This window comes from Dermacentor variabilis, chromosome 4 (genome assembly GCF_050947875.1).
Source record: "Dermacentor variabilis isolate Ectoservices chromosome 4, ASM5094787v1, whole genome shotgun sequence".
In the NCBI taxonomy this organism is placed as follows: Eukaryota; Metazoa; Arthropoda; class Arachnida; order Ixodida; family Ixodidae; genus Dermacentor; species Dermacentor variabilis.
In genome coordinates, this window is record NC_134571.1 from 46,858,963 (window position 1) to 46,877,441 (window position 18,479).

Below are 18,479 nucleotides of genomic sequence, written 5' to 3' on the forward strand. Positions count from 1 at the left end.
TTCGATTATTCGTGCCTGACAGTACCGGGCTGTTCGCGACAATGCACATGCAACGCTCACTGGCTGAAAGCGCCGCCTCGGGCAGTCTGGGACTGTCAGGGAAGAATAATTGTAGAGACACAATGACGACCGATATGCAGGAATGAATGGCGGCCGAAAACGCGTAGCACAGTGTTGTCGGTATCACTGTCAGCATTATGCAAGCCGTAGTTCAAGTTCCCTTTTCTAACCCTAACTCTGTCTCATATGCGCTATCGATATATCGCGGAACACGTCGTTACGACGTTCGCAGTATTTGCTTTGCGACTCATTCTATTTTGTATTCCTAACAAACACGCCCAATTTCATTAGCAGCTTAGTTGCATTGGCGTATTTCCTTGCCAGAGCAATTCTTTGTGGAAACGTTCAATGTGTGCTTATGGTGAAGGTACTCATAGCAACCTCCCACAATGCCGAAGAGCAAGCTGGGCAGAATGGTTTACCAAACATCATGAATTATCAGTATGACAAGGGCCCTGGAGTGACTCAACGAACAAAAAGAAAGAGACAGAGGGGACAAGGGAAAGAAACTATTTACCGAATGGTCTACCTGTTTCCGACTCGCTTTGGACAGTGCAGCGTTCCTGCAGAAACTACAGAATGAAAACTGGAAAAGCTGATGTCACATGACATCGTTATATTATATCCTAATAGTCGCGTCCTTGACCTTAGTTTATCACTTGAATAAAAATAACTTATAAAAAATCTAGGATTAAAAATTAAAATTTAGACCAGATAGTGGCGCCGCATAAAGTCGAATAAAAGAAATGCAATGGTGAGGCTTGAGCGGCTCACTGGGCTCGTGGCAAACAAACATGCCGGTGTTTTGAACCGAAAGCGGTATTACAGCGGTATGCTGCGACGCTCTTTTGTGTGTTTGTAACTTGCCAGTTACGGCAGTGGCTGTTGATCATGTTGTCTACAGCAAAACCTTCAGCCGGCATAGAGTCATTGGGGTTCGAACTGCCGCTTTGCACAAAGGAACACGAAGACTACAAGACACGCATCCGAAGTTTCATTGACGAGTACGGATCTGTATCCTTTACGTGCGTAGGAACAAGAACGTGATAACATGTTCAATTAGAGTTCTATCCTTTCTTTTTTACCTTGCGTGAGGGTCATGAAAGAGACGAAAAGTGTCCTGAGAGCAACGTCTAGAGAGGAATATAAGATTACCCAAATTACGGCTTGTGTTTCTATGAAAAATAGGTGACTTGTCTGCTGGGTTTCGTGACGGAGTTTCGGAAATAGTGTCTCCAAGCGGCCTTGCATACTCAAAAAGCCAAGCTCCTTTGAACGTGCTTTTGCGTTATTTCGCATGCCTGGCCGATAGCTTCCTCCAGCATTGGGTCCCCTGTTTCTAAAACTCCATGAGCTACTTTTGTTCCTTGTTACACTTGCAGGTTAGTTTAGGAGCGTTTCTCTTTCTCTGTGAAACAAAGCGTACTCCGTTAGACAGGTGTATAACAGCTCTAACCAGTCTTGAAACATTTGAAAAGCGTTCAATAAAAGAATGCCTGTGTGTGCCCTTTCTATGCCGCCCACTCGGAAAAAGAAAAGTTAATAAGATCGAGAATGTAAGGTTCTCTAATACTGCTGCTTACCTTTTTACCTTGACTGAACTTAGCAATCCCAATGGTCCTGCAAGCCGCCAGAACTTTCACCATCGGTCTGTGCTCGGTTTGGTTGGAAGTGCGTCGGAGAGGACATGCTTTGTTGCATCTTGTGCAAATCCCATCTCGATTGTCAACTTAGTAACAGTTTGGGCCACAAGCTGTGTAAGGACTTCATAGTTTATTTTTGTGGTGCTTTGGATTTCCTCTAGGGGGCACATGGACTCTCCCCGCTGCCTTGAATTGCAAAAATGTCTTGCATGTACCAGAACATTGTTTAGATAAGCGTAGCAGAGCTGCCTTCATTCTCTCACAGTACAGGGGCTGTATTCTCCATCAGCCACTTTTGGGGATGTGATATTCATGCATGTTGCTTGATCAAGATAGCCAGAAGTGAATTTGGTGAAATTGTTAGGATTATTTTTATGCTGCGTGGTTATTGCGCAGGTTTAAATAATGCTTGTCACCACAGTATGATGCCACAGTGGATGTCACATAATACAAGAGAAAAATATATTTCCAGAAATGATTGCTCAAGTGTACAGATCCATGACTTAGCAACACTCATGTTCTTAGTGGCTTCATTTCTTTTGACAAAGCCTGTACAGCATTAACGATCGGCCACTCATCTGCAACTGTACATTGTCCTAAAGTGAAATGAGTGGTTGGGCAAGTTGGTATATGTCCATAATAATGTCAAATCAGCCTGAGAGTAAACAGGATCAAGGGAACATACCAGACAAATGCTTGTCCAGCCTGCTTCCTTGTCATTCTTTATTCAGTATAATTTTGTGCTATTGTAGAGAGTGTAAGATGAGTCACCTTTTTACCAATCCTACTGGGAACATGCTCTTCTGTCTTGTTAGAGCACACCCGCCAATGACGATTTTGCTGTTCAGTAACGCACTTGCATGTATACTGACATTGGTCAGATGAGAAAGGATTGCAAACTACTGTTAGTTCATTAAAGTTGAACGGAGGTGTTCCAGGGATCCTTTTTGCCATTTCGTGCCTTCCTGGTATGATAATCGACATTGTGTTAAGCCATTCTTCTTCTTGTTATCTGTGCCATTGCCAACTTCCCCAGATTATGCCTGACAGGACCCTTGTGGCATCCATGTAATAATTGAGCTTTGTATTTCAGATAAACAATGTACAGAGAAGCTGGTTTCATCCCTGAAAGATGCCCATAAGAGCTGCTGCCCTTGGAAGACTGCACCTTGCCCAGGTGAGCACCAAGTTTTAATCTCCTGTTTGTTCCACCATGATTCTCACAAATGCACTAATGTCTGTTGCAGAGTCCTATGCTGTCATGGAGCCAGTGATGCGTCTTGAAGCACTTGACCAGTTGCGCGAGAGGCTCGGAACACTTGTCCCCATCCTCTCGTCTCTCCCTTTGCTGAGCTCTGAACAGATCGAAAAGCAGGTATGTGTACTAGTATATGCTTGTGGGTGCAGTCTGCAGCTGAGAAACAGCCCATTACCTATCATGCTTTCTAGGAAAAATTAATGCAGATACCACACACTGTGGGAATTAATGTTATGGGAAGCATTTGGCAGGTAGCTGGCTAACCAGCATCATTTATGTTTTTTCTAAGAGTTACTAGACGGACCACTGTGTTTGTGTAAGGCAAGCAATACATGTGTGAAGAGAGCCTTTTATTCTGGCTAAGAAATGTTATAACCGGTTCCAAAACGACCTGAGACGATTCCAAAGATAGTACAATGTTGCACAGCATTTAATAGCATTATCTGCCAAGAGGAAAGGACTATGGCATGTGTGCCAATTCTGAAGGCAGTCTCGTCTAACACAGTGTCTCAAATTGTCAGCTGCCACTATGCCAGAATGGGACGAACTGGCATGCTCCCACTTGTGACGTACTGGAAGGACACTTGTAGGTCTGTGGCGGAATAGAAGCTAATGCGCGGGCACTTTCTCTTGTGGCGACGGCGCACACACATGTACCAGTTGTCTCAGTTTCAGTTTAGTTTATTCACTTTATTCTCCATTCAGTAACAATGAATAAGTAACAGATAGTATGCAGATGAGGGTCGCAAAGTCAGTGACTGCAACGGGACCCTCAGTTCCAAAAAGAAAAAAAAAAAGATGTATACGAAATGTGGGTTAAAGCAGCAAACTTAAAAAGTACATGGAAAACAAATGAATGCGCGTAATGCAATACATTGGTAAAAGAAAACAAACAAAAAAGTACACATATCGAAAAACATAATTATACAGAACATGTTATAGGGCATGATACTATTTACAAAAAATTAAGCATTTTAATTCATGTTTGAATACATTCAAAGATTACATTAGTCTAAGTGAATGTGGTAGGTCATTCCATATTTTTAATGTTGAAAACGGCGTCATTTTTTCATAGTTGATGCTACATTTAGGTAGTAAAAAGTTTAAATTATGTGCAAACCTAGTGTTGTTGGCATTAGTGAGTAATCTGTAGTCCACAATTTAGTAAGCAAGCTGTTTGTTAACTAATTTAAAAAAAAAAGAGTACTGAAATGATACTGAAACAAACCGGATACAGGTAGTATAAAGTTAGCCTGGAGTAGTGGAAGAGCATTTAAGTAAAAGGAACTGTTGTTGATTATGCGAATAACCTGGTTCTGTATGTGTTAAGTAGACAAGAGGTGGCAGTTATATGTGTTTCTCCAGGAATCAATACCATAGGTGATATGACTGTGAATGAACGCAAAGAGTAAAGATAATAATGCGTGTTCTGAAAATAATGCATGTGATTTAATGAGTGCTCTTATGCCGAAAGCTGTTTCTTGTTTAATCCACTCCCTAAAAACATGCACCCCGAATTCCACAAGGAAAGGAGGGCCGAGCGGTCCAAAGCCCTACATCAGAAATTCCACTCCTTCAAAGACGTAGTCTATGTCGACGCAGCAGAATACATAGAACGCAACTGTATGTCCCTTGCAGTGGTGGACTCCTCAGGTCAAATACGCGCTGGTGGTTCAATTCGCACCAGAAGCTCCGAAACAGCGGAAGAGGCGGCTATCGCTCTGGCAATAGCCTCCACACATTGTCATTACATTATTAGCGATTCCAGAGCAGCAGTACGCAATTTTGCGAAAGGTCGGGTCTCGGCTCCCGTAAAACACATAATCGACACAAACCAACACCGACGACCAATCCAGATCATTTGGGCACCAGCACACTCTTCCCTACCCGGCAACGATGCCGCCCACACCGCCGCTCGAGGACTCGCCAACCGAGCACCCGGACGGCTCACGCTAGGGTCAGGGAGGGATCGCATGGTCAGTTACCAGGAAATAACTCAGCACTACAGGTTGCCAGGGCAGAGTACCCGCCAGCACACAAAGCGCTTAACAGGCGACAAGAAGTAGCTTGGAGACGACTTCAGACGAACACCTACCGCAACCCCGTAGCCTATCACTACTACTACCCGGACCAATACCCTAATACATGTAAGCATTGTAAGCAAAAAGCGGATCTATTCCATATTATGTGGTCGTGCCCAGCCGAAAATCACACAAATCACGAAATAAGTAGTACTGAGCAGTGGGAGGCCGTGTTGCTCAGCTCCGACCCTGACCTGCAGGCCAAGGTCATCGAGAGAGCTGAGGAAGCCGCCCGGGCCCAGGGGCTCGTGGCTGCCTAACAACAAGGTCATCCGTCAATACCTTGTTTTCAAATAAAGTCTTTACTCACTCACTCACGCTTGTTTAACAAACGTAATATGATTAGTAAAGTTCAAGTTAAGACCTAATTTTATGCCAAAATAAGGTGACTGTCGAGGGTTACTAGGGGGATACACGGCACCATCCTCTACTTTGTTTTAAATATCATAAACTGAGTTTTGAGAGGGTTTAAAATTAAATGATTTAAATGACACCATTCTACAACTTTTGCTAGTTAATTGTTCAGTTTAAAGAGTAAGGTTGATAAAGACTTATCTGACATAGAGATAGTAGTATCATCAGCGTATAGAATAGCATTAGAAAGATTAAGAACATCAGGTAAGTTGTTAATGTCAATGCAAAACAATAGGGGTCCCAGTATTGAGCCCTGTGGTACCCCTTGATTAATAACTTTCGACTCGGAATAAGCACACCTTACACAGTCTGTTTGCTCACGGTCATGCAAGTAATGTTTTAGAAAAGTTAAAGCTGGACCTGTTATACCTAAGGATTCCAGTTTGGTAAATAAAATGGTATGATTGACAGTGTCAAAAGCTTTAGTAAAATATAAAGAGCTAGTTGGCTTGGGCATGACAGAAACATGCATGCAATCATGGCTTAATGGTTAGAGCATTGGGCTGCTGTACTGGGAATTAGAGGTTTGGTACCACCATCGGGGGGCATTTGAATTTTCATTTTATTGAGAAGGCCCAAACTGAAAAGGCAAGACAGAAACCTACATATTGCAAGGTGTGGAGGATGAGCCAAAGAATACTCTGAATAAAAAATGTTGGAAGGTTGAGATCACAAACAAACCTTGTTTTCAGCAGTTTATATATAGGGTTCCATCTTTCCAGTATAGCCATGCAATTATGAGGGCAAAGGGAGCAGTGGCTCTTACCAAGACTGCTACAAGGTGGTGCCCATTAGCACATGACCTCCTTTAAAGCTTACAAGTTACTATTAAAGACAGGTAATTAGGAACATTGTCGTGTGAATTAACAATATTAATAACGAATAATGAGCACAAGTTTCTTATCCCTTTGTATTGCATAATATGCATAAGTGATGTTATTTGAGGTGCATGGCAACTTTGCAGCTAGCTAGTATAGAGCTAACATGAGCTGGTGAAGGGGGCTGAAATGTGAAGCAGGGTTAGAAGGGGCATGCATGTAGGCATCCACTATGGGTGCATCTATGCACACCTGTGCCTTTTTTTGGTTAACCTATCGACTCTGGAAAACTTAAGGAATTAGGGACAGTAATGTGCCACCTGCTATTCCCCTTTAACTTTTTCTTTCCTCTTCTTTTTTGAGGTATCCAGTAACTCTGGCGTTTAATTGCCTTTTATTTTCTCTGAATTTCAAATCTGTGAGAACCTACTGAACACTAAAAATAATCTTCCTGCACTTTTGACATTACCCTATATGTAGATGCAGGTGGTCGAAAGGTTTTGTTTTAACTCGCATTTGCACTGCCAATGCTTTCGCATTTCATTAATTTCATTATCGCGTAGTGCTGCGCTGGTTTTGCTGGCTCGCGAAACTCACACAAAGATCAAGTAGGTCAGAATGCCACATCTATGCGATGTCGCAGTATGCTTAAGCGGGCCAAGCTACTTGACCAATAGCAGCTGCAGGGATGAGACAAACGCTCTGTCTTGGCTCGGTTTATCCATGGCTGCATATTTTCGTTTTGCGCAAAGAAACATAGCTCCATCTGCCGGGCACCGTTTTACTCTTCGAAGACAGTAAAGGGTAGTGATGACGTATGGAGCGTCGCAACTCCCCACTCATACGCGGGTGATTGGAATTGCACCAAAGGTACACGAACCTTTCAGACATGATTTTCTCTTTAACTAAGTCTTTTCTTCACACGAAACAGGCGCCGCGAGTTCTGCGGAATGGTATTTCAACAGTCCACATTGGCTTAATATTTCTCTTTAGTGTCCTTTTAATACCACTCATGCAGCTTGCACACTGCAAGAGCTGCTGCTGAAAACCGTCGCTTTACTATTCAAGCTTTGTTCCACGTGTCTCTTTCATGCTGTGACACTGTGAACATGTGTCAGTGCTAACTTTGTTGCTGGAGGGGTCATTTGTACCAGCACAGTGATCGCAACTGGCTATATTTTTGTGCAGAATGCCGTATTTTCCAATGCAGTAAGCAGTACACTGACAAGCTTAGTTGAATGAAAGTGCTCCAAACAGTGCAGAGAAGCATGGTAGGCTTTTGCATGCTTTCTTGTGTACTTGCTCCACCTTCTTTTATGTATTTAGCAGTACTGTCTGCCTTCTCCAGGTTCTTGCTGGAAGGAGATAATGAGGCATACACTTAATATAGCTGACTACAACATGTAATACAGCTATGATACAGTGATATATCAAACAAAAGTGCAGCGATGCTGAAACAAGACTTCGATACTTTAAAACATAACTTTGTTTATATTTGCTTTCTCTTTTTACCTACCCTACTCGGACCTGTACAAGGTTTGCAGTATTGAATAAATAAAATAAATAAACTGTAAACTGTAATGTTAATCAATGCATCATTGTCAATGAAAAAATGTATGTGCTATGCATGATAGCTGCCTATTATTACATTCAACACTGTCTATTTTACTATTTTACTAGGCAGACTGCCCTGTGTCTCCAGACACTGAAAAGAAAGGAGGCTGATATGTTTTGCAATGGGAAATGAAGGGCCTAATGTGCTTATTGTCTGTCTGTTCACTTTCAGCTTGGTAGTGAAGCAATAGCCAAGATATGCAAGTTGGCTGGTGAGGAACAAACCAAGGAGAGCGAACGGGCCGTCTTGCTTGCACTGACTGGCTGGAAGACTGCGTAAGAAACAGTTTATGATACTGGGGTGATTTGCAGCTGGCTGAGGCTAATGGCAAGCTTTTGTGACAAGATGCTCACTTATATTTACCGAGTGTTTTCTTTTAAGGCCAAACAGACATTTAAAATATCACCTGTGACAGATAGCACTGTTCCACCTGGATAGGTGAATTTCTGGAAGAAGACAGAAATTTCTGCATGAGAAACGGCAATGTTTAGATGGCTAATTGAATAGTTCAACTAATGGTCTTTTTAATGATTCACTTCCGAACACATGCTGAAAGTACAAAATTGAAGCTAAGCAGATTGAAATGTATGTCTGCTTATCAGAAACCCCAAGACTTGCACCACTTTCGAGATATCCGTCCCTGACATCTATCCAAAGATGTATTGGCATCTTCATTAATGTTGTCTCGAACTGCTAGAGGGAGGCTTTTGAGAACGTTAACTAAAGTGAGAGTGTAATTCATTGCACATTTTAAGTAATACTTTGAAAGTGTCGCTCTCCAATGGCATCCCCTACCATTTTTTTTAGGATGAATGCTGTGATACACTGCTTTAGAAAGTGTATTGCAGGTAGCTGGCTATGACATCGACCCTGCGGCAGCGTGTCTCAACTGGCTCTTTCACTCTCTTGATGACTTTGAGCAGGCACTCATTGTTGAGTTCAGAAATGCTGAGGGTTACAAAGCACAAGGGCTTGCCTAGCTGTTTGATCATTTCAAACACGTTCACCTTCCTCTGCGCCGAGTAGTACCCCATTAGTAAGCCGTCCTTGAGCTGCTCAAGGGCGGCATAGGAACGCAATGTCCTAGTAACTCAACGAAGCTGATTTCTTCCAAGAGCTTCTTTGTGAGTGTCAGCGGCCACTTGCCATGCTCGAGGTGGGATATTTTCTTTTGAAGTGCTGTTTGTGCAGAGGCAACTCTCATCTGGTGTTCCACTGCAAAAATACCTGGATGATTTTCATATTCATGCCATCTTGCTTGGCGCACGTAGTGTGTGAGAATCAGAGGCGAGAGTCGGATGACGAAGCTCAAATGACAATGATGCCGTTACCACGCCAGCAACGCAAAAGTATACCCAGCAGCTCAAGTTGGTAGGCACCACCAGCCCCGCTGGTGTAGGAGACTAGATTGAGCAACAGTCATTTGGCGACCTATTGTTTGCAAGTGTGCAACAATAATTTCCGGTACAATGTTACATTTGAGAAATGGCACAAGGTTCACATGTATTATTGATTGAGTTTCGACAATATTCCTGTCATAGGTAAGAGCAGTGTGTCCTGTCTGCATGCCTTACCTTTTTGCATAGTGAATCCTTACCAACTAGCTCAGCTTTCTGTCATTCTAAGAGCAATGAGGCCATGTATAGTAATGAAACCTCTGTGTGCTTGCTGCAAGAGTCTTTGGACCTTGATTATAGACCCCTTTCATTATTGTAAAGCTAGCTTTCCTGTGAAGCAGTTTGCCCAACTTATGGCAGCCTAGTCTTCTCTTTAAACAGTGTGTACCAGCACAGTTTTCTTGTATTACAACTTGGAAAATGTAAACATGGCTCTCATGAGGGAACCATGCGCACGAAACAAGCCACAGCATGTGCTGCTAGTACTCAACGATGACCAGTGCTGCCATTAGTTGGGCATGTAATGTAGAGAAGTGCACTTGGGTGAATTATGAAAAGGGTTTACTGCAGATTAACTTGGCCTTTACAAGTCCGGTTCCTCAGGTTCCTTGTGATGTTGATCATGAAGCTCTATTCCATGCTGGAGGTACGCAAAACAAATGACACGGCTCGTGTGTGCATCGGCTGCTATAGGGACGTAAAATTGAATGACTTGTTGCACATCCTGATCAAATGGTGAACACAGGGCTGTACCCAGGAATGATTTTTAGGGGAGGTTTTGCAGGGACGGCGGCAGCCATATTGAAAGATTTATGCTCACTTATTTTCACATGGGAATCAACCACATTGTTGACATATAGGAGTGTAAACCAGTGTCACACAGGCATTTCAAAGGCCTTCTAACTGATAGACTTTTGACTCAACGGCGAATTGAGCGCTGCTATGCGGGCCACTTTGATGGCCATCGGGCAACATTCAGTCGAGTCGACAGAGTTTCATGGAACTTCCTTGAAGGCCTTCTAGTGGTGGTTGCATACCTTCTCGTAGTAGTGTTTTAATACCAACACAAAAAAGAAATGCCTGCTACCAAAACATCCTCTAAACACTATCAACAAAAATTATCAGCATTGAGTTGAAAATAATATATGCGCTAATAGCGACTACAAGTTATCCCTTTTTTCTTTCTTACTTTTTGTGCGACGTTGGTATGGCGGCCATTGCACCACTCGTTTGTAATGTAAAACAACTGAAACTCTCAGTGGCCATTAAAAACTGCTGTATAGCAGCAACACAACTCTTTCGTGTTCAACAAAGTTTGGAAGTTTCAAAGGCCCTCGACTCAAAAACCTAAGTGCTGCTACACTGTGAAACGTGCCTTTCACATAGTGACCTATACATATAATATAATGACTTAAATACACAGAGTTTGTACACTTTGATACCCTTGAATACACTTGAATTTTGAAGACGGCAATAGAAGACGCCGCACTTCCTCCCTTGCACGTGCATGATCAAGACACCATCCTTCTCGGGTCACCTTCGCAGGCTTTCTTGCACCCACAACGTATGGTGTGTGGCTGTGATGTTATTGCACTTAGACTTTATACGAAACATCATGGCGATGCGCGTGGAGTCTCTATATAATTGCTATCGCAATAAATCGCCAAAAATAAGTTACCAATAAAGCACCAAAAATAAGTCAGAAACAGCTGTTTAACAATCACACCCATGCAGGAGCCTCCTGCTTAACAGGAAATAGACGAGTATGGAATTTAGACGTATATATAGTTTGGTAGTACATGGAATAAAAAAAAAATATTTGCCCTTTGTGTCCCTTCAATGAAGGCTTGCCATATCTGCCATGTAAACACCTCTGCAGGCTTCATGCTTTGAATTCATTTTGTGTGTCGGTGCTTTGTGTGTGTTTCAAAGCTTTATAATGACACGTGTGCATCCATCTCTTTTCTTTTGGCTTCAGCAATCCAACTGGAAAACTGAAGCAACTAAGTTGCGAATTTTGCTGTAGGAAGGTTGGAACCTGGCTTTATGCATCTTCCGAAGAGCTAATCTCACAAGACACTAGTTGCAAGAATGAAAACGGCGAAGGGCATGGTGTCAAGAGGAAGCACGAGGAGGTATTTATCTGTGAATGTGGATTTATTGGCTCCCTACCTGCTCCTCTGCCCCTATTCTCACTTAATACCATGCTCTGCCATGTCCCGCTTTACGTTTCACACACACAAGCACACAAAATAAGACCAACGAACGAAAGTCTACAAGTAAATTTGTTGCATGCTCCGGTGTTTATTTTGCCTTTCTGCTGTGGTGGCTTAGTGGCTATGGCGTTGCATTGCTAAGCACGAAGTCGGGGATTCAATTCTCAGCTGCAGTGGCTGCATTTTGATGGGGGTGGAATGCAAACATTCTTGTGTCTTGGATTGAGGTGCACATCATATAGCCACAGGTGGTCAAAATTAATCCAAATTTCTCCACTACAGCATGCATAATAATCAGATCGTGGTTTTGGCATGTAAAACCCACTGAATTTAACTAACAAATTAACTTTTTTTTTTACTGAGAAAGCTGTTAAGAGCTCGAAACAGGGCTTGCCCTATCCATCCACCCATTCCATTTTGTTATGTTGCAGCACTCATTGTTGTGCTGTGAGGTGTTGGCTTCTGGTTCATCCACCGGACCAGCGTGTCGTTTGCCGGTTTTCCGCTTCTTTTTGAATTGGCACATTGTAAGCTGCATCGCAAACAATCTCTTGGGCATTCGTACATACCAGACAACTGGATTGTAGTGACCACATTCATTCGTAATTCCTTAAACTTTTGACCATTATGTTGCAAGACTGATCCATCCATCCTTGTGCTTCCTTTTTTTATGAGCTTTCTCCTAAAAGTCTAAGCACATCCTCTGCTTCTTTCTGAAAGTATGTCTTCTTGGCAATTGCCCGCCTTTGGCGCTTGTCGCATCAGCTGCCATGACCAGTTTGGGCCACATGAGCAAAACAGATGCACACTCTTTATTCTATCCCCACACAATCCTGGACTATGTGATCAACAGGTGTATCAAATTTGATACACCCTTTATGGTTGCTTAGAGGCTGTGGTGTTGGGCTGCTAAACACGAGGTCGCAGGATTGAATTCCAGCCACGGTGGCCACATTTCAATGCAGACGAAATGCAAATACACCTGTGTACTCAAATTTAGGAGCATGTTAAGGAACCCCAGGTGGTCCAAATTTCCGGAGCCTCCCACTATGGCACGCCTCATAATCAGGTCGTGGTTTTGGCACATATAACTCCATAATTTTTTTTTTTTAATTTTATACAAAGGCTTCCAATAAATTTCAATTATGCAAAGTTTGTACTTGTTGTATCACCACTTTACTTTGTTTTATTTTTGTCTACAATCCTCTTCATAAAAACCAGCCCACTACCCTTTTCTTGGAGCTGGATTTTTTTTGGCGAAGGTGGTAATGCTATTAGCAGCAAGTTACCTTTCCTTACTCTATGATTTCCCTTTTCATTGTCATTTCTACATTTCACTTAAGTACCACTAGATTTCTTCTGTGCTTTCCTTAGCTTCATCTGGTTGATGCCAGAGTTTTGGTCCATGGTTTGTGTCTATTGCACGTTACTGGTTCACTCTAGAGGCACTTGCAAGTTTTTACTGAGTTTCCATTATAGCAAGAGTAGGTGAATGAACAGTTCGTATTACAGTTATGTAACAAAACTCTCACCAAAAGTTTGTGTACATGGTTGTAATAAAGAGCTGTAGTAGCTATACCAAACAGCTTGTGCAGAAGATAAGTTTTGTTACGTAGACTTTTTGTTACATGTGCTGTGCTAGCTTCGAGGCTCCGGTTCTCACCGTGGTGTTCTTGCCATCCGAAGAGTTGTGTTCTCCTGGTGAAATTCATCTGCTATTTCTCTGGTGTCTTCAGGAACAGATGGACCCAGTGAAGGAGCATCGTCCCTGGTGCATATGGGTAGTGACTGGAACATCGGGAAAGAAAGGCTGGGTTGTTTACAGCGAGTGCGTCCTAAGGAATCTCGAATCAAGCAACGATCAAACTGGCACTCCTCCTTCAGTAAGCCTTATTAGCAACAGATTGACCTCACCTTTTGTTTTACCATGATGTACTTCAGGCACTGTTTCAATGTGGCTGCATCTTGCTTGGCCAACTGCATTGAAATTTCACTTTGTCTAAATTGGTTACGTATGAGTAGCATACACTTTTGAAGCAATCTCAGCAAAGCTGTAGGGCTGGTAATTGTCCAATTTCTTTGTTACTGACCTTTCAGTAGCCAAATCAGTTGGCATATGCACATGATTAACAGATATTATGCAAATTCTAAACCACGACCTCCGAGAATTCGAATGTGCTGTGGGTGCTGACAAATCTTATAGGTAATGCCAAGGAGCCACACTGGCCCTCGACATTCTGCATCATTTATGGCTAGCAGTACCGGTGGTAATTTTTTAAAGTCATTTCAAAAACAATGATAATTTCTTAATTTTGATGATGCATGCACTTGTATTTCAGTTGTAAATGTTTGCATGGAGGCTTCTCTATATCTGGACTGTATGAAGCTAGGCTTTTATGCAATGCAAAATTCTGTTGGCCTTTATGCATATGTGTATATAAACCGATGGAACAAAACACAATTAGAATGAAAGTTGCAAAGAGTTTCCTACATTCTAAAGTCTGAAGTGAATGCTATGTGAGCATATTTGTATTTTGTATATACAAGGATGCAAAAGGGTGCAGCTTTGGTTTGACCTCTTGCTGCTGTTGGTAGTTGCCATGTGTTCTTTGGCTGTATCTTTATAGCGATAGAAAAAGAACGAAAGAAAAAAGAATTCAGAGGTCCAGATCGTTCCTTGGAGGACAGAACTCACAGGAAGAATGCAAGCTCTTCATAAGTTCAAGTGTGAAAGCTGCTTATTATGTTTATACAGCTTCTATTTGGAACATTTAAAACCCTTTTTCAGCAACCAGACTTTTTACTCAGTACAGATCCAAGCGTGTAATACACGACCAATACTAAAGCTATAGAAATGCAGGCTTTGCAGTCTAATCCTTTAACACCCAAGTTCTTTTGTAAAAAAGTGTGCAAAACTGACTCTTCTTTATTTATTCCAGCAAATTGTTAAGCAATATATCCAGGTTCAGTAAATAAATTACTAGTGCAGATTATCTTCTATATTCACCCGAAGTATTAGACTTCTGCTATTAAAATGAGACATTTGCCCAGTACATGTGTAAGGTTCGAGTGTATTTATCTGAGTGCATGATAATGAAAGTAATCGAAAGCATTGAAACATGTTCAAGTACCAAAGCTCAAATGCATGACACAAACTGACTCTACAAGTGCGGCTTGCGAAGTGCGGCAATCAAAGCAGAAGTAGCTGTGACCTGGATGAGTACAGCTGGTCTCTGGCGATATTGCTATTGCTTGTGCTATTGGTACGAACCAGAGTGGCTAAACAAAAACAGCACCCAAACTGCAATTTTGGGTGGAACTGAACCCGGAGACCTACTGATATCTTTAGAACGTGGCTGAACGCTAACCGAACCTGAACACAAAGAAATAACGGTTACAGGTGCGGCATGAAACGGTTCAAGCATGTAAGGTGACAGTGGATGCTCAGTAGTTTGCGTAATTCTTTTAATAACACTTCTGCAATTGGTGCACTCTGCCAGCAGATTGTTAAGACTCCCAAGTTTCGTTGTGTGTAAGAATGGAGGTAAATTAAGGGTACGTGTTGGTAACTACAGCCACCTCAGCAGAGATCCTTGCACTTCTGAAGTCGGCCATGCCAGTTGCGTTCCGTGGCGGAAAAGTTGTTTCAGGGGCTCCACTAAAGCCACATTTCTGGTGATGCTCCCCATTTGGTCATTAAATCAACTTGTTACTAAAACTGAATAAACGTGGAGAGCATAAAAGACGGATGTCATCTTGGAGAAATATCAAGAACTTCAACAGCATGACTTATTGTAATCTCCATAGCACAGCGTTTGTTGACGAATGCTGCCACCTTCACATTGAGCAGTAAGCGTGGCTGTAAACAGCATGCAAAATCTGCTTTCGTTACATGGCAAGGTTCAACACACGTTTAGAGCCAAAGTAAACAACACTCGCCACTTCAGAAGAACTGCATAGTGGGGCACAGGTGCCGCAACCACCTCTGCCTGTGTCTGCATCAACATTAGTGGTACCTACAGTGAATTCAAGGTCGGTGAGAGCACATAGCAAATATTCTTCCCCACTGGCTGATACAGATGCAGAATGGCCTTTGCTGCTCTCTTGAACCACAACCATGACACAATGCTGTAGTTGTCTTTGGGGCTAAATAATTAAGCCGCAAAAGCCAAGCCAGGAGATAGATATAGTGAGAACGAAAGCATTCAGAAAATGCTGAAGCATCTGCTAGAGCCAGTATGCTCAGTTCTCTGCAGTCTCCGAATCTGGTCGCTAAAAGTGCCCTTCAGGTGCTCGCCATACTTATCGGTTCTCTTTACATTTTGGAAAGCCTTTTCTTGGCACCTGTGCTCCTTACACAGGAGAAGCCCGCACACCAGCTTCGTCTTCGGGCCTTTACCTGAAAGTTCATTTGAACTAGTAACTGCAGCCAAGATCTGGAACCCGTTGGTGGCGTCATGGATGACATTTCTGAATGCTTATCGGCAGAATGTTTAGCTTCCCTTTGCCATTATGCATCCCTCTTTTTATGTCATCATGATCCCTCTCCACACCTTTATGTACCCATTCCCTCTCCCACTTGTGCAGAGGAATAGGCTAGGGTGCGATAGCTCAGGCCAAGCTCTCTGCCTTCTTTCAAATAAATCCTTTCTGGTCCTTAGCCAAGCAGAATACAATGCTCTTTTGAGTTTTAGAAATTAGTCATGGGCACACTATGTGTGCTCTTGACTTTTTTGTCCACCCTTAGCCAGCACAAGACTACACGCCACATGGAGATGTGCAAGAAAGACTGATGTATGGGTCAGCACAGACCGTGCTTGTTCTTTGTTCAGCGTCCTCACCCGCTTCCAAAAAAGCAGGAAACCGAGTGAAATGTCAAATGCTGGCTTCTTTTTGTTGCTACAGACTAAATGTTGTAATTTGTATAATTCAGTGTGAATTCGTACCGTCTTCAACACCATAGATCACATGCCATAGTTCACTCGCCACCAGTCTTGTAGTTCTTTAAACAAGCATGAAGCAAAACAAAAATTAACCGACTCTGCTGCTGTCAAACTAAGAGTGTGGAAGCTATGGAGACTTTATGCCAACACAGAGATTCTCGCTCATTAACTCTGTCTTAAGTATGTACAGTGCGCGTCACCTTTGTGTAGAGCATGAGAATGACAGCCGTTGGGGTGCTCCAGAGACAGTGATGTCTAACACTAGCTGTTGGGCTCGAAATAAGAAGTGTCTGGGCACGCACGGCCGATGCACCTAATCTCGGGCTCAGCCTATACCATCAGACGTTGCTGGCTGGCTCCAGAGTGCCCCAGTGGCCGCCAATCGTGCGCTCTACGCAAGGGTTACGCACACCAAACATAATTCCCCTGCCTTTGTCTTATTTGTAAATTTCTGCCCTCTCTTGATGAAACTTGTGCATTTGGACAAGCCAGTAGCAAAATGCAGCATGTTGCTATGAGGCAGGATAATGTATACTGTGTTGAACCGATTCAGTGTTGCGAACTGTTATAAATTCTGCAAACTGGAACGAAATTGGAGCATGTTGAACATGAATTGGACCAGCATTTCTTTTCCGGTTTGCCACCCTGGTAGGAATGAGTAGCACAAATGCAGCTCAGGCTTGGTAGTTAATAGCGTTTTCATCCTTCTCTAAATGCTGCTGCTCTCTGTTTTGAAGATGCAACTAAGAATATAGATGTGCGAAGTAAACGTTTATAAAGCAGTAAAAAGCTCAAACGTCAATGTAAACAATAAGGGCTGAAGTGCTGCTGTACTACTCTCTTGAAGCCTCAATATCTTATTGCATTGAATTTTTTGTTTTTCTTTCTTTCACAGGTTGCTGCATTCCAAGAGAAGGTAGAACGGATCCTCAACTCATGGAAGAAAATTAAGGTGCCTCCTACTTGAACTTCTGCTACGCCCGATTTCGAAACCAGAGCCTCATATTTCGCATTGTGTTCAAATTTATGAAAGACTGTCAAAAGGCACAAGCGACACGCCGCTCGTTCCCTCAATAAACGTTATTTATTTACTTCCCGAGTTATCACTCCCTCCCTATCCCCAATGCAGACCTCCTGTTAATTCCTTTTCTCCAAGACATCGCAAAGATTAAGCGTCCTCAAGGCTTTTCATCACTTTGTAAGCTTGCTTTAGTTCGTGCAGCAGCACACCACACTTCTCCGCAGACATAGTGAAATGCACAGGCTTGACTTCGTCGCCTTGCCTTACGGCGAGCTTCATCTGAACCGACGGTTGGCACACTTCGCCCGCAACGCTCGACTCGAGCACGTAGTCCAGGCGCCACTGAGGTGTTCCTTCGAGCGACGACAGCCTTAGACTTTGCTCTTTCAGCACGGCTAGTATCTCGGTACAGCGATCGGCGTAGACCTTGCTCAATGAGACCGCGTGCTCCCTAGGGAGACCTAGCTGCGTGAGTTCGTTGACAAGCGTCTCCTCGTCGACAGAAAACTTTGTGGAGTTCTTCAGTATAAATTCCAAAGCCATGAGCACGCCTTTGACATCGTCCTCCGTGAACTTGGAGTCTGCCGTCAGTTTAGCCACCTTGTCGAAGTCTATCTGTGAATGCAGGAGGCCGTTAACTACTTGGGCGCAAAGCAACTTCACTTTCACGGAGCTGATCTTCGAGAGAGAGCCAATTTCGGCAAGAAGCCAATCGGGGCAATCCCGGTCACCGCAAAACTTGAACAACATAGCGTCACGGTAACGGCCTGGTCAACGTTGTGGACCTCTTGTTTTCCTGGTGTAATCGGCAGTACACACATACAGCACGCGACACTTCGACTACACTTGCGTTCCTCCCACTTGTGTCGGTTTGGTTTGCGCAGTGGATAAAGTTGACTAAAACTCTACTTGAGTTGACTTCACACCTTAAATATGTGGCGAAGCTTCGCTGAGCATACTTTTTATGTTTTATACTCTAGTTATAATAAACACTTTAAAATTGAGGCATGGTA

The 18,479-nt window shown here is 43.0% G+C and overlaps 2 protein-coding genes across 2 annotated transcripts; one reads left to right on the forward strand and one right to left on the reverse strand.

Annotated features, from left to right (window-relative positions):
• The first annotated feature begins 826 nt into the window (after positions 1–826).
• Positions 827–17,537, forward strand: LOC142579055 (zinc finger C3HC-type protein 1-like). The gene is made up of 8 exons (XM_075688878.1): positions 827–1,074; positions 1,667–1,817; positions 2,797–2,880; positions 2,951–3,078; positions 8,061–8,164; positions 11,265–11,421; positions 13,239–13,385; positions 17,341–17,537. Exons 1-8 carry the CDS (start codon positions 952–954, stop codon positions 17,410–17,412), a joined length of 966 nt encoding a protein of 321 aa, XP_075544993.1. The 5' UTR covers positions 827–951; the 3' UTR covers positions 17,413–17,537.
• LOC142579056 (COMM domain-containing protein 4) lies at positions 17,507–18,351 on the reverse strand. The gene has a single exon (XM_075688879.1). It carries the CDS (start codon positions 18,214–18,216, stop codon positions 17,614–17,616), a length of 603 nt encoding a protein of 200 aa, XP_075544994.1. The 5' UTR covers positions 18,217–18,351; the 3' UTR covers positions 17,507–17,613.
• Between the last annotated feature and the right edge of the window lie 128 nt (positions 18,352–18,479).

Bases quoted from the DNA above. Each gene is read 5' to 3' on its own strand.
- LOC142579056 (XM_075688879.1), bottom strand. From the start codon at position 18,216: ATGTTGTTCAAGTTTTGCGGTGACCGGGATTGCCCCGATTGGCTTCTT.
- LOC142579055 (XM_075688878.1), top strand. From the start codon at position 952: ATGTTGTCTACAGCAAAACCTTCAGCCGGCATAGAGTCATTGGGGTTC. The intron at 1,818-2,796 runs GTAAGGACTTCA...TTTGTATTTCAG, and splicing joins CAGTTTGGGCCACAAGCTGT to ATAAACAATGTACAGAGAAG. The intron at 2,881-2,950 runs GTGAGCACCAAG...TGTCTGTTGCAG, and splicing joins GAAGACTGCACCTTGCCCAG to AGTCCTATGCTGTCATGGAG.